General features: G+C 52.4%; 2 protein-coding genes across 6 annotated transcripts in view; one reads left to right on the top strand and one right to left on the bottom strand.

Moving 5' to 3' along the window:
* The first annotated feature begins 26 nt into the window (after positions 1-26).
* TRAFD1 (TRAF-type zinc finger domain containing 1) lies at positions 27-9,161 on the top strand. 2 transcript variants are annotated; one of them, XM_032128305.1, is made up of 11 exons: positions 40-532; positions 2,078-2,213; positions 2,287-2,340; positions 3,465-3,720; positions 4,335-4,595; positions 4,962-5,035; positions 5,219-5,434; positions 6,301-6,427; positions 6,643-6,940; positions 7,333-7,405; positions 7,522-9,161. In XM_032128305.1, exons 1-11 carry the CDS (start codon positions 483-485, stop codon positions 7,561-7,563), a joined length of 1,587 nt encoding a protein of 528 aa, XP_031984196.1. In that variant the 5' UTR covers positions 40-482; the 3' UTR covers positions 7,564-9,161. The 2 variants fall into 2 exon arrangements, with proteins under 2 accessions (XP_031984197.1, XP_031984196.1); XM_032128306.1 differs by lacking the exon at positions 4,335-4,595 and having other exon boundaries at positions 27-532.
* HECTD4 (HECT domain E3 ubiquitin protein ligase 4) overlaps positions 8,813-12,450 on the bottom strand; it is a 66,909-nt gene continuing 63,271 nt past the window's right edge. For all 4 annotated transcript variants that reach the window (XM_032128301.1, XM_032128303.1, XM_032128302.1 and 1 more), the window contains exons 75-76: positions 11,990-12,212; positions 8,813-11,467 (exon numbers count right to left, since the gene is read on the bottom strand). In XM_032128301.1, coding sequence (XP_031984192.1) covers positions 11,331-11,467; positions 11,990-12,212 — 360 coding nt within the window. In that variant the 3' untranslated portion in view covers positions 8,813-11,330. The remainder of the gene's footprint in view (positions 11,468-11,989; positions 12,213-12,450) is intronic.

Genomic DNA, 12,450 nt, shown 5'->3' with positions numbered 1-12,450 from the left:
CGGCGGGGCGGGGCTGCGGGGCGGCCGCGGGCACCGGGGCTCACCGGGGGCGCCGGGGCACAGCGGGGCCGAGAGCAGCATCGACACCGACACCGACACCGACACCGACACCGACACCGACACCGACACCGATACCGATACCGACACGGGCCGGGCCATCACACACCGCCACCGACGCGGGCCGGGGCATTAGAGACCGGCACCGACCTGACCTGACCCGAGCCGACCCGGGCCGGGCCACCGACACAGATCCGGGCTGGGGTAGCAGAGATCGGCACCCGCCACCGGCACCCGCAGCCGACCCTCACCAGGCCGGGGGACCGGAGACCGGCACCCCCGACCGACCCCCGCAGGGCCGCGCTTTCGCTTTCGTTGGTCCCTGGCCCGGTCCCTCCCGGCGCTCTCCCCGCCGGGCGAAGGCGGCAGCAGCCCGGCCCGGTGCCCGGAGGTGTGAGGAAGCGGGCCCGGCACCGCACGGAGCCATGGCCATCGCGGCCGTGCCCGCGGCCGAGTCCCGGCTCTGCGGCAACTGGTAAGGCCGGGCCGGGGGTCGGTGGGGGCCGGGCTCGGTGTGGGCCAGGCCGGGCCGGGGGTCGGTGAGGGCCGGGCCGGGCCGGGGCCGGGGGTCGGTGAGGGCCAGGCCGGGGGTCGGTGAGGGCCGGGGCCGGGGGTCGGTGAGGGCCGGGCCGGGCCGGGGTCGGTGAGGGCCGGGGCCGGGGGTCGGTGAGGGCCGGGCCGGGCCGGGGTCGGTGAGGGCCGGGGCCGGGGGTCGGTGAGGGTCGGGCCGAGCCGGCCCGGCCGTTACATCGGGGTACAACTCTTCGGAGTGCTGTGAAATCCCGGGGATCCGGCGTGATAACGACCGTACTGCCTTTCTATAAAACGTTTGGGCGTCGGATTTCCCGTCTGGCTTAGTGGGGAACTGAATAGAAACCGAAACGTTAGCATCAAAATCCAGGCTCGGTTTTCAGTGAGGTCCACACAAAGTACACGATTCCAAGTTTTTTTCAGCAGTTCCGTGGCTCAGGAGAAGAAATATAAAAATAGGGTCAGTAGGCAGTGTTGTTGTGGAAATTTTTTTCTCTGATTTCACATCTCTGCAGAGCCCCAGCATTGGGAATTCAGTGGCTGACAAGGAGTCACCTCACAAGTTCTGTCTCGAATACAAGCAGCTAAAGAAATTAACTTTTTCTGTTGTTGTTTTTCCCCAAGAGACATCAGAATCCAAACAGTTTCTTGCAACATCAGCCTGGTTTGTTTGGTCTCTGCAGTTCAGCTGCTGCTGTTGGACTTTGTTGCTTTGCCAGGCTTTTGGCTGGCGGGGATCTGGCAGAGGAGAAAGCTAAACAGCTGTAGTTTTAGCAAACGAGAGGTTATAAAGTTAAATTGGGTGTTTTCAAGGTGGATTTCTTGGAAAGGGCATGATCCACGTGGAAATGATGCTGCCTGTTTGAGGCAGAAGTAAGGACTGAGCTCCAGGTGCCTCAGTTCCTTTTGGTCCTTTTGTGTTTGGTTTCAAGACAGAAAGTGAGAATATTAGAAATTAGATGAGTTGGGGGATTTTGGGGGGTACTGAGTAGCGTTGTTACTGCTGGGGCTCTGAGCAGCCTGGTCTGTGGAAGGTGTTCCTATGAGCTTTAAGGTCCCTTCCAACCCAAACCATTCCATGGTTCCATCATTCCTGGAACGGGATCTGTCAGGATTTCCTGCCCCTCCCCCAGAAAAAACCGCTGTTTGGCCTCTCAGAGCCAAGTTGTTTTCAGGAAGGAACTTTTATCTTTTCAGACTAATTTATTAACTCGAACCTGGCGATAACTTGTTTGTGCTGCAAGACGTGTCTTTCATGTAAGGAAATAAATCCACCTGGATTTTATCTTAATGCAGTGTGACTTTTGCATGTCAAGTACATGAATATCCACCTGTGCTGGAACCTTGCGGCCTGGCTGGGCCTTTCTCTACTCACTTGGAACCATGAATTCATTGAAATCTTTCTTAGCATTACTTTTTTGTTGTGTACAACTGCTTGGATGTGTTGTCAGCGTGTTTCTGCTCAGTAACCTCAGCGACTTTCTCACAGCAAAAAGGATATTCCTGCAGTTAATTTCATCATCCATGAAATCCACTGTAGAAGAAATATTGAAATATGCCCCTACTGCAGTGACTCCATCCCAAAGTCTGAGATGAAGAACCACATTGAGTCTGAACATGTGCAGGTGAGAGGCACATCTCTGCTCTGAAACTGCTCATTTCTGTGGTAATTAATCTAATGAGGTCTCCTTGCTGTAGGTCACCTGCAAGTGTAGGATGAAGATGGAAAGCAGCCTCCTGAAGGATCACGAGGTTGGTGGGTTTTATATTATTGAACCCTTGGGGGATGCTGTGGTGTTTCCAAGCCCTGATTTTCCAGAGCCTTTCTGTCAGCCAGCACCTGGATTCCAGCCTGGGGCTTGTGCATCCTTTTATTGAGTGATGCTTCCTAAACTCACAGCCTCTGGAAGAAGGGATTGGGAACTGCCTTAAAGTCCTGGAGCTGCTCAGGGCTTCATATCAAAGGGGTATCTGTGATAATTGGTGATTTTTTTGTCCCTATTAGTTGAAAAATAGCTATTTAAAATACGATTGACTTGACTTTTTTTCATTCCTTTACTGTTTCATGTTTCTGCTGGAGCCATTATGTGACTTTTAATAACTCAAGCTGTCCAAACAGACTTTAAAAATAGCCTGTAAAATAAACTAAAATAGGACAGAGTGGGATTTTCTGAGTTCTGAATCCAGTTGGCTGCTGTCACAGACAATCTTGTTATAAATGTCAGTCCCTTCCCTTCCCGTGGGCTCCTTTAGAGACAGCTCTGGAACTGCCACCTCAGCCTGCTGATTGCTGGGGGAAAAAGGATTTTCTTTGGAAATCTGTCCAGTACTAAACCCTGGGAGTAGCTAATCCTGCCTGTGTGTGTGTGGTGCTTTTGGTTTTGTAAAGCAAATGATGATGTTTTATTAGTGCAGGTTGTTTATTGGTGCAGCATCTGCAAATATCTTGTATTTTATCTATTTTTAACCCCTTTTGAAGGGCACCTTACCTGTTCAATGTGGGGTAAAGAACATGTCCAGGCAGTTCTTGTTGAGCAGTAAATGAGGTGCAAGTCTGTTCCCCAAACACCAGCGTGGATTTTAGCTGTACTCATGGAATGATGCTGGATTTCAGGTCTGTGTCTAAAACCCAGCTCCAGAAAGCTCCACGTGACCCTGGCAGATTTAAAATCATGTCCTGAGTGTCTGCAGAGCTTCAGCTGCCAAGCTTGTGCCTCCAGCACATCGTTGTTGCATTCCCACGTCGGAGCTTATTCCAGGCTATTCCTTAGCGAGGCTTTGCATGCGGCTGAGGAGACAACAGAGAGCTCCAAAGCTGAGCAAACTGAGAACCTCAGTGTTCCACGTGGGAAGAGTAATCCCATGTGTTTTCCCAGGCATCCTCGTGCCCCCTGCGCCCCGTGCTGTGCCAGTTCTGTGACATCCAGCTGGCCTTCAACAAGCTCCAGGAGCACGAGCTCTACTGCGGGGCCAGGACCGAGCCCTGCGGGCGCTGCGGCCGCAACGTCCTGGTCAGGGAGCTCAAGGAGCATCCCCGGGTCTGTGGGAGAGAGGAGAAGGCAGCCAAGGGGAGCAGGAGAGCGCCGGGATTTGGGAAGGAGGATGGAGCCGTGAGGAGCCGACCGGGAGCAGGTACCGGGGATGGGCTTGGGAAGAGCCAGAGGGGGGGAGAAGGAGAGTTAGAGCAGCTGTGGGACACAGGTCCAGGGACAAAACCGTAGGGACACAACTCCAGGGACACAGCCCTTAAGGACAGAACTCGAGGGACAGAACCTCTAATGTTCCTTAAGGACATTTATGGGAACAGCACAAAGGAATCAAAAGTGAGAAAAAGTGGAGAAAGGAAGAAGAACTGGCTGCTCATTTGGTAGCTGGTCCAGGTGTAAGGTTCTGTGATTCCTTTCTGTGAAAATACAGAGTAGTGAACACTCCAGAGGCCCCAAGTGGGAATGTTTACCCATGGAATAAGGAGTGCTGGGGTGCTTGGGGTGAAAGCCCAGTTGCTTCCTTTCTTTGTCTCAAAGTACCTGGCTTAAAAATGAAGCTGGAGTTGTTTGCTCACTGGAATTTGGGCCATGATTTTTCTCCTTCATCCTCCTGGATTTGGTACAAACACCCTTGGCTTTGAGATGCTGAACTCCAGGAGAGTCCACATGTGAAACCTTGGGGTTGAGTCTGATGCCCAGAGGGAGCTGCTGGTGGCAGGGTTGATGTTCTCCCAAATTTACAATATTTATCTTTTGAAGGGGATGAGCTGGAGAGACCTGAAATCCTTCATTCCCAACTTCCTGAAGACTGGAACGCTGACCTGGACTATGTGTTGGCTCTCAGCCTGCAGAGTGAGAATAATCCTCACCATAATACTGCAGCTGAGATTCCCAGGGATTTCTGGGAAGACAACTACACCAAAGAGCCTGGACAGTCTGCCCATCTGGGTGGAACTGACCTGTCCAACATCTTCAGTGACTCTCCAGGCTCCTTTAGCACATCAAACCATAGCAAAATAGGTATAAACGCTGCTGTGGTGGGGTTTTTCTTTAAATTTGAGGGAGGGGAAAAGGAAAATTTGGATTGGTAATGTTAAAGATTATCTAGGTATTTCAGAAGGTCAAAATTAGTCTTTTTGAGACTTCTAAAGCAAAGCAGCAAGTGAAGAAGAAATAAAAGCTGTAGTCTCTGACCTTGGTGTGTGGTGGGAGCCCAGGCAGGGAACGAGGTTCTTGTCGAAGTAAAAATGGTGGGAAGGAGGATCTGGGGGGAGCCTGGAGTGCAGCTTGTTCTGAGAGGAGAAATGGCACCAAGGGGTTTCATGGTGCAGCAAGAGGTGTTTTTACCAGACTCCACAGAGCACATAACCCTTCCCTCCCTTGCAGACAAGGATGTGATCATGCTGCCCTGTGAGTTCTGTGAGGAGCTGTGCCCTGCTGAAGATCTGATCCTTCACCAGGTTTGGGACTTCCCTGTGTCTTGGGGTTTGCAGTGAAGACTTTTCTGTGGCTGTCACTGAAAAGGGTGTGGGTGATGTCGTGAGAACTCTGGTGTTTGGGTCTTTGCCAAGAAAAGCAGTTTTTTTTTAATGCCCACCTGGCTTATCAGGAAAGGTGATTTTTCTGTGTTGCGTGTCTAACAGACAGAGTGTAACCCAGCAAGTGCCTTTGCCTCGTTCAGTAAGAGAAGTTCTTCTCCAAATCCATGGGAATACGGTGGTCTGCAAGCTGAGGTGTCCAACAGCCGCAGGGCTGTCCCTTCATCCCAGCCGCAAGCTGTCCTGGCAGAAGGAGACATCATGATTCCATGTGAATTCTGTGGCATCCAACTGGAAGAGGAGATTCTTTTTCATCACCAGGTACTGAACAGGATCTGTTGAGTCACAGTTCAAGGATGGGCCCAGTCCCGGGGGCTCTTGTGGCACGTTTCAGGAATTCAGGGAGCTGTCCCTGGCTCAGATCTTGCCACACAAAGCTCTGGGATCCATGTGAAGGGTTGTGCCACACTGAGGCTCCTCCTGAGAAGTACTGGAATAATTTGAAAGCTCTGGTAATGAAACCAAACAAAAGGGCCTGAAGTTGCACAATCAGAACGTTTGAGTCACACCGAAAATGAAGTTGAGCCCTGGATGAGTCAGCTGAGGGGGGAGAGGAGCACAAGGGTGAAACTGGGTGGGAGAGGAAGCAGAGAACAGACTCCAGCCCTGGGAGTGGTGTGCCCAGGGAAGAGTCCTCTGGAACTTGCTGCTGTTACAGACAAGATGGGAGAATGCTGAGCTCAGCCATTTTCTGTGTCATGGCTCTTTCCCATTCTTAGTCCCAACAAACTGGTGAAGCTGGAGTTGGGTTGGTTATTCTGGGCCTCTCCTCTCCTGAGGGACAGCAAAATCTGTGTTCTGGGAATGAGATCTGATAAAACTTCAGAGCATATCACAGAATCCCAGAATGGTTTGGGTTGGAAGGGATGTTGAAGCCCATCCCATCCCACTCCCATAGGCAGGGACACCTTCCACTATTCCAGGTTGCTCCAAGCCTCGTCCAGCCTGACAGGGGAATGGAACTGGATGAGCTTTAAGATCTCTTTCCACCCAAACCATTCTGGGATTCCACGATAACAATTCCCTACTCACCTTAGCCTCCCTGAGCACTGCTGCTCTGCAGTGTTTTCCCAGGAATTTTCACCTGAGTGAGCTTCACTTGACCAGCACTGTGTGTTCTGCTGCAGCATCACTGTGACCTGCGTCCTGCCAGCCCCACAGGTGACATTCCAGCCCGGGAGCTGCCGGCTCCTCAGCCCTGCGGGGACAGACGGGAATCGCCAGAGCCGGCTCGGCGACGGATCCGGCACCAAGGTGTGGGCAGGGCACAGCCTGAGCTCCTCTGTGCTTGCACTGAGATGCTGTTACCCTGTTCTGTCTCTAAAATCTTCCATCCTGTCCCCTCGGTCTGGGTTTAGGGAGGGATTAAATCACTGGAACCATGTCCTTGGAGATCCTGGGATGGACACAGGGCTGTTCCTGATGCTGCAGCTGCTGTTCCCATTGAGCTCCATGTCCTGTCCCTGCAGGAGATGTTTCTCCTTGGCACACAGAAAGCTTTGGGAAGCTGGGGCTGTGCTCTGCTCCGGGGTCCAGGCTGAGGATGGAGACGGCCAAGGCTGGGAATGCAGCGTTGTCCCCCCCAGGGAGAGCCGGTGACGCTCCGGCCACAAGGGGGAAGCCTGGGAAGGGGAATGGCAGCGAGGGGACACCGAAGGACAGAGGTGACTCTGCAGCTGGGACAGTGCCACGAGTGAGACCTGCTCAGCGCTTCCAGGCAGAAACCTTCACTTCCAGCTCCTCCAGAACTTCTCCAGCCCAGCCAAGGTAACACCTTTGCCTTCTGGTCCATTCAGCTTCCTGTGGTGCAAATCTGGATTCCCCTGCCTTTGCCCGTGGCTGAAAGGGTTTTCAGATTCACCCAGTTGAATTTGACTGGTGCTTAGCTGAGTTTCAAACAACGAATTTAGGTTTTCACCTCAAAATAGAACAGGCCCACTGGTCACTGGGATAAAATGTAGGATAAGGCCTCATTCCCTGTCCATGGAAGTGCTCTGCTCTCACCTGGGCTCTGAACAGGAGCTGTTCTTCTGCTGAAACATCTGGGCCAGGGTCAGAGGAGGCAAAAGGGCCTCCCCCTCGACCTTCCCTGTCTCCCTGCTGTATTGTCCTGTGTTTATCCTGCCTCCTCTGAAGGTGTCCCTGTCCCTGCTCCACAGCTCCAGCACTGCAGGGGGAAGGAGCCTCGGGCTGTCGGACGGGCGCAGCGGCCTCCGGCGCCGGAGCTCCAAGGTGAGGCTGCAGGGGCAGCTCCTGATGGCTTTGCCGGGACAAGGAGCTGCTTTTTACAGCCCTCCCTAATCAAGTCATACTTGAGAACAGCATTTTTCTTTTTCCCCTCCCTTAAGGCAAAAGCCCAGAGCCCAGCGGCCGGACAGGCGGAGGAGTGAGCCGGTGCCTGTGGAAAACGTGGAGCGCCTGGCCCCGTTCCCAGGCTCTGCCAGACCTGTTGGTCTGAGTGCAAGTAAATTTCAACACTGAGCTTCAATTTTTAGGCAGTGACCATTTTTAAATCTCTATTTTTAATCTGTGAGAGCAAAGTTCAGGTTTTTATGTCTCTGATTGCCTTGAGCACCACCCCAAGGCATCAAGCAGAATCTCACCTTGGGGCCCCACCTGAATTCTGTGCCCGTGTGGGCTCCTTGTGCCGCCCCAGCGTGGGATTTGTGCCACCCCGAGCTCCCGCTGTGTCCTGCCCTGGAATGCTCAGGCACAGCCGGTGACTCCAGCAGGGAGCAGTTGGTGTTCTGGAGCTGTCCCACACAGAGCAGGGTCGAGGGGCTGGGGCTCCAAGGCTTCTCAGTGCTGCATTTTCAATTTAAAAGCTTTTTAGGTTCCTTGGAATAAAATTTCTCTGATGCTGTCCCAAACTGTTGTGCAGTGCCATCTATCCCATGGGGTGACACGAGGGCATGTCCCAACCCCACCTTGTGAGGGCTGGCAGATCCATTCCCACCATTATTCCCTGCCCTGGGACTTAGGGAAGTGGAGCAGATCCTGGAAAACACCTGTGGGCATCAGCCTAATTAAAGAGGTGCAGCAGATGGCACTGGCAGGGCTAATTAGCCACCCCTGGGGCAGGGTCATTACCAAGGCCTCGTCTCAGGTGCCAACTCCGTCCCACTGGAACAGCCAGAGCCCAACGATGGCTGGAGGGATCTCCTCAAGGAAAGACATTTTACAGATGCTCCCCCCACGTGTTTATTTAGACAAGGAAAAAAGAAAAAAGATACTTAAAAACTGGGAGTCACCAAACCTCTGTTCTTCCCATTCCTGGGGAGAAGGGCTGTGGGAAGATCAGGGAATGGGAGCTGGTCCCTGAGGTTTGGGACGGATAACGGGGTGCTGTGGGTCAGGAAGCAGTCATATGACAAATAACTGATGACTGATGTGGCAGAGCCTGTGCTGTGCCTCAGGCACAAGGAATATCCCAGAGGAAGAACCTCAGCAGCGGCCGTGCTCCCCTTGGGTACAAAATCCTTACATTTTGTTCCAAGTACACACAAAGAACCCATAAAAGTGGGATTTCAACAGAGAACCTGCGGCTGCCTTCCTCCCCCCTCTCCTCCTCTGCCTCGGGCAGCTCCAGCAGCAGATCCCATTCCCTGCAGCCCCAGAGAAGGACACAAACACCTCCAGGGATGTTAAGAATCTCCTTTATGCAGGTGTACACTCGATGGCCAAGAGCACTTACAGGTTAATGCCGTGTACGGAACCGAGATGGACACACACCAAGCTAGAACTAATACCCAGCTCCAGAGTTTTTCCATTGTTTAGTATAATTTTACATTCTGAATGAATATATATTAAAAAAAATAATAATAATCATCACAAACCAATCTTTGCTTCGACAAACAAGCCTAGTACAGACAATGTCAAGTTCATTTAAAGCACAAGGAATTAAGGATGATTAGAAAAGCTTTAATTAAAAGGCCATTTGAGCCACAGCCGAGGTGCTGCAGCACTTCCTTCCCAGGAGCATGGAATTAAAAAAAAAAAAAAAAAAAAAGCCAAAAAACCCCCACAATTCCTCTTGTGGGGCTCATCCTGTTCTCCAGAACAAACCAAAGTCGATGGAAGTTGGTTATTGGTGCGACATTTGTCCTGTAGAAGAAGCTTCATTTACACCCCCAGGTGCAAACGGCAGCGACGAGAAGTTCGTTATTTGTAATCATAAATAATTAACTGTAATAAATACGGATCAAGTAACGTTCCAGCACACGCCCGGGGCCGGTGCAGGTGTGCTCCACTCGGATATGCTTCCCAAAGGAGCACACACACAGTAGCAGCAGTTTCTTACTCACAGCTGGAACCGGAGCCTTGGGAACCGCTGGCACACGGAGCTCTGGAGCCCACTGGGATGGCCCCTCAGCATTCCAGGACTGGAACCCAGGACAAGCCCAGAGAGAGCCCAGCCCGGGGCCACAGCTCTGCCATGGAACTCAGCCGGCGTTCCCCACGTTTCCTGTTTGGGAACACATCTCCCGACGGGAACAAACCGGCTCCAAGCCGCTCCTTCGGCTTCGTTTTCCCTTGGTCGTTGTAAACTCCAGGTGTTCCCGCTTGCTCCGAGTGGTTTCTGAGCTACATAAACGCTTCTACCAGGAAATGGACGAGATTCAAGAGTAAATATTCTTCCTACATGGATCTGTTCCCTGGACAGGGCAGTACGCATTGGGAGGGTAACAGCTTCCTAACCACGGGGTTGGGAGACTCCGGATGCCGACGACTACCTACGACTGCTGCACACACATTCCCATTCCCACTCGCTCACGGAAGAACAAGGACACCCATCCCGAACTCACACCGCCTCTCCCGCATCCCACGCACTCAGCGTTCCCACTATTCACAATAATGTACAATAAATACATCTGGGATTCCCGGGAGCTGTTCCGGAGCCATCGGACACAGAGCTGAAGGTTCAGTCACCTCATCCAGAGCCTCCCGGGCGGCTCCGCGCCGGCACTCGGCTCACGGGCAGCACCGAGCCCGCGGCACAGACGGATTCCGGGATGGTCTCTTCCTCAGAACTCGGGATCCGACGGATCAGCAAAGCTGGAGTGTCCCAGAAATCCTGGTAAGGGACGAGACACCTGTGGAGGGGCTGCTCTGAAGCACCCAAAACATTCCACAGAACACCAGTGAAACGTGGAGCTGTTCCCGCTCCGCAGTCGGCTCCCGGCTTTCCATACAAAACAGAAGCTTTATCTTCCAACGGGTGACTTCGTCCTCCTGCCGGGTGTCACGGATTTTAGGATAATTTGCTCTTGGATCAAAGATTTTTGAGTACAAAAATGAGTTCCAGGTGTTTGAGCACTCCCCAGTTGCTCTGAGAGCTCATTGGGAAATGGGATCAAGTCCCAGATTTTCGGGATGGACTGTGGTATCTTACACCCTTTGGAGAGAAGCCGTTTTGTTCTGCTCATATTTTAATTACAATAAATTATTTTGTGGCTAAGCAAAGCAGACATTCAAGAACATCTAGGGCAGGAACCCAACGGAATCACAGCCCTTTCACTGTTCTATTGGAAATTTTCCCAAAAGTGTTGAGCTGAACCCCCCAATTCCCTGTGGCAGCCCCCGTGTGCTTAGTCAGAGTTCAAAAAAATTTCAAGGAAAGTGGTGGAAAGGTGGAAAAGCAGTTTGGCAGCGAAGTTCCTGCTTCAAACCTCAAGCAAGTGCCACAAATCCTGCCTGTGCTCTGCTCCTGCCCATGTGATTCCCTCCCCATACCCAAACTTGGCATTTTTGTACTCAAAAACCTCTCGGGGGAGAGTGATCCATGAGCCTTCCCCTCCGAGGGCTCCCGGCCTTGGAACGCCCTCCCTGCCGGTGGTGGTTGCACGGGGCAGAGCATTCTGGATTACAAAATTAGAAATGTACAGGTGGAAAGGTTTTTTCCCCAATTAAATTATACACAAACCGGTCTTTACTAAACTATCCTACAAATATTCCACAAACAAGGCAGCAAAAGAACCAGTCCACCACAAAGTCTACGAATACAAAATGGAAGTCTTCCGGGAATTACTGTAACGGGAACGAAGGTTCAGGAAATAAATTAACCCCCAGCTCGTCCCACGGGAGGTGCTGGACGGGAACTGAAGGGGTTCCACTCGGCAGAGTCACGGAGTCACCTCCAGGTGTTCCCTGCTCCTGCTCAGCCGCTGAGCGGGTCCTCCCGGTAGTGGATGGCGTAACGGAGCTTTTCCAGCATGATGTCCAGCGAGGAATACTGCGGGAGCTTGATCATGAACATGCATGTCTCCACTCGGATGTACCGGGAATCCGGGGAACCTGCGGGACAGGCAGCGGGAGGGGTTAAAGATTCAACCCAGCACTTCCCTCCTGCTCTCCCAGAGCCCCTTCCTGAGGGTATCCAAACCCAATCCCTGCCTGTTGTGGGTCTTCAGAATCTTACGTGTTTCTGCGCTTCTCCATCAGGCCTCATGCCAGTATTTTTCCAATAGTTTAATCATTTCAAAAGTATTTCAGACAAATAGCAAAGTCTCTCTGCATCTCTACAAGGCAAAGTTTTAAGTATTCTGGAATCCCAGAACAGTTTGGGTTAAAAGCTTAAAGCTCATCCAGTTCCACCCTCCTGCCACGGGCAGGGAACTTTCCACTGGATGCAGTTCAAGTTTTGTGTGATGTTTTATTTTTACATGGTTTAAAACCCCATTCTCTCCTTATTTACCCCCATAACCACCTGCCCCTCTTTGTCATTGAGCACTAAATACCAGTTAAAGGGGGCTGAAGGCCAGGATGGTGCTGGGAGCAGACCCAGCTCCTTTCCCTCGGGAAGCGGCCGTTCCGTACCTGCGGCGCCGTCGGGGGGGGCGATTTTCATGGGATAGGGGGGGACGTGGGCGGTGTCGGGGCCACCGTCCTTGCAGGGGCAGGTGAAGGGGATCCTCTCCTGGTTACAGGCAAACTTGATGAACTTGCAGAGCTCCTCCTGCGTGAACATCTCCAGGGCGCTCCAGAAGAACTCGATGTGCTGGTCCGTCTCCATCAGTCCCACCTGGTACATGGTGTGTGCCTGAGGGAACAGGACACGCGTCCACTGCTGCTCTCCCCTCTCCCTTCAGGAATCTCCCCCACTATGCTTTTAAATAAATGAAGTTCACACTCTTACTCCTCTCTGCACAAACCCCACCCTATTACTTCCTGAATCCAGTGAAATCTTAATAAAGCCCCTTGGGGACAAAGGGATGTCCAAGCACAGGCCAGAGTTCCCCATGGATGTCCCGGCTGCACCAAAAGCAGAAGATTCTCCC

The sequence above is a fragment of the Corvus moneduloides genome, chromosome 18, assembly GCF_009650955.1.
Source record: "Corvus moneduloides isolate bCorMon1 chromosome 18, bCorMon1.pri, whole genome shotgun sequence".
NCBI classification, from domain to species: Eukaryota; Metazoa; Chordata; class Aves; order Passeriformes; family Corvidae; genus Corvus; species Corvus moneduloides.
Note: the sequence above shows the minus strand (reverse complement) of the source record. Positions and strands in the feature narration are given on the sequence as shown.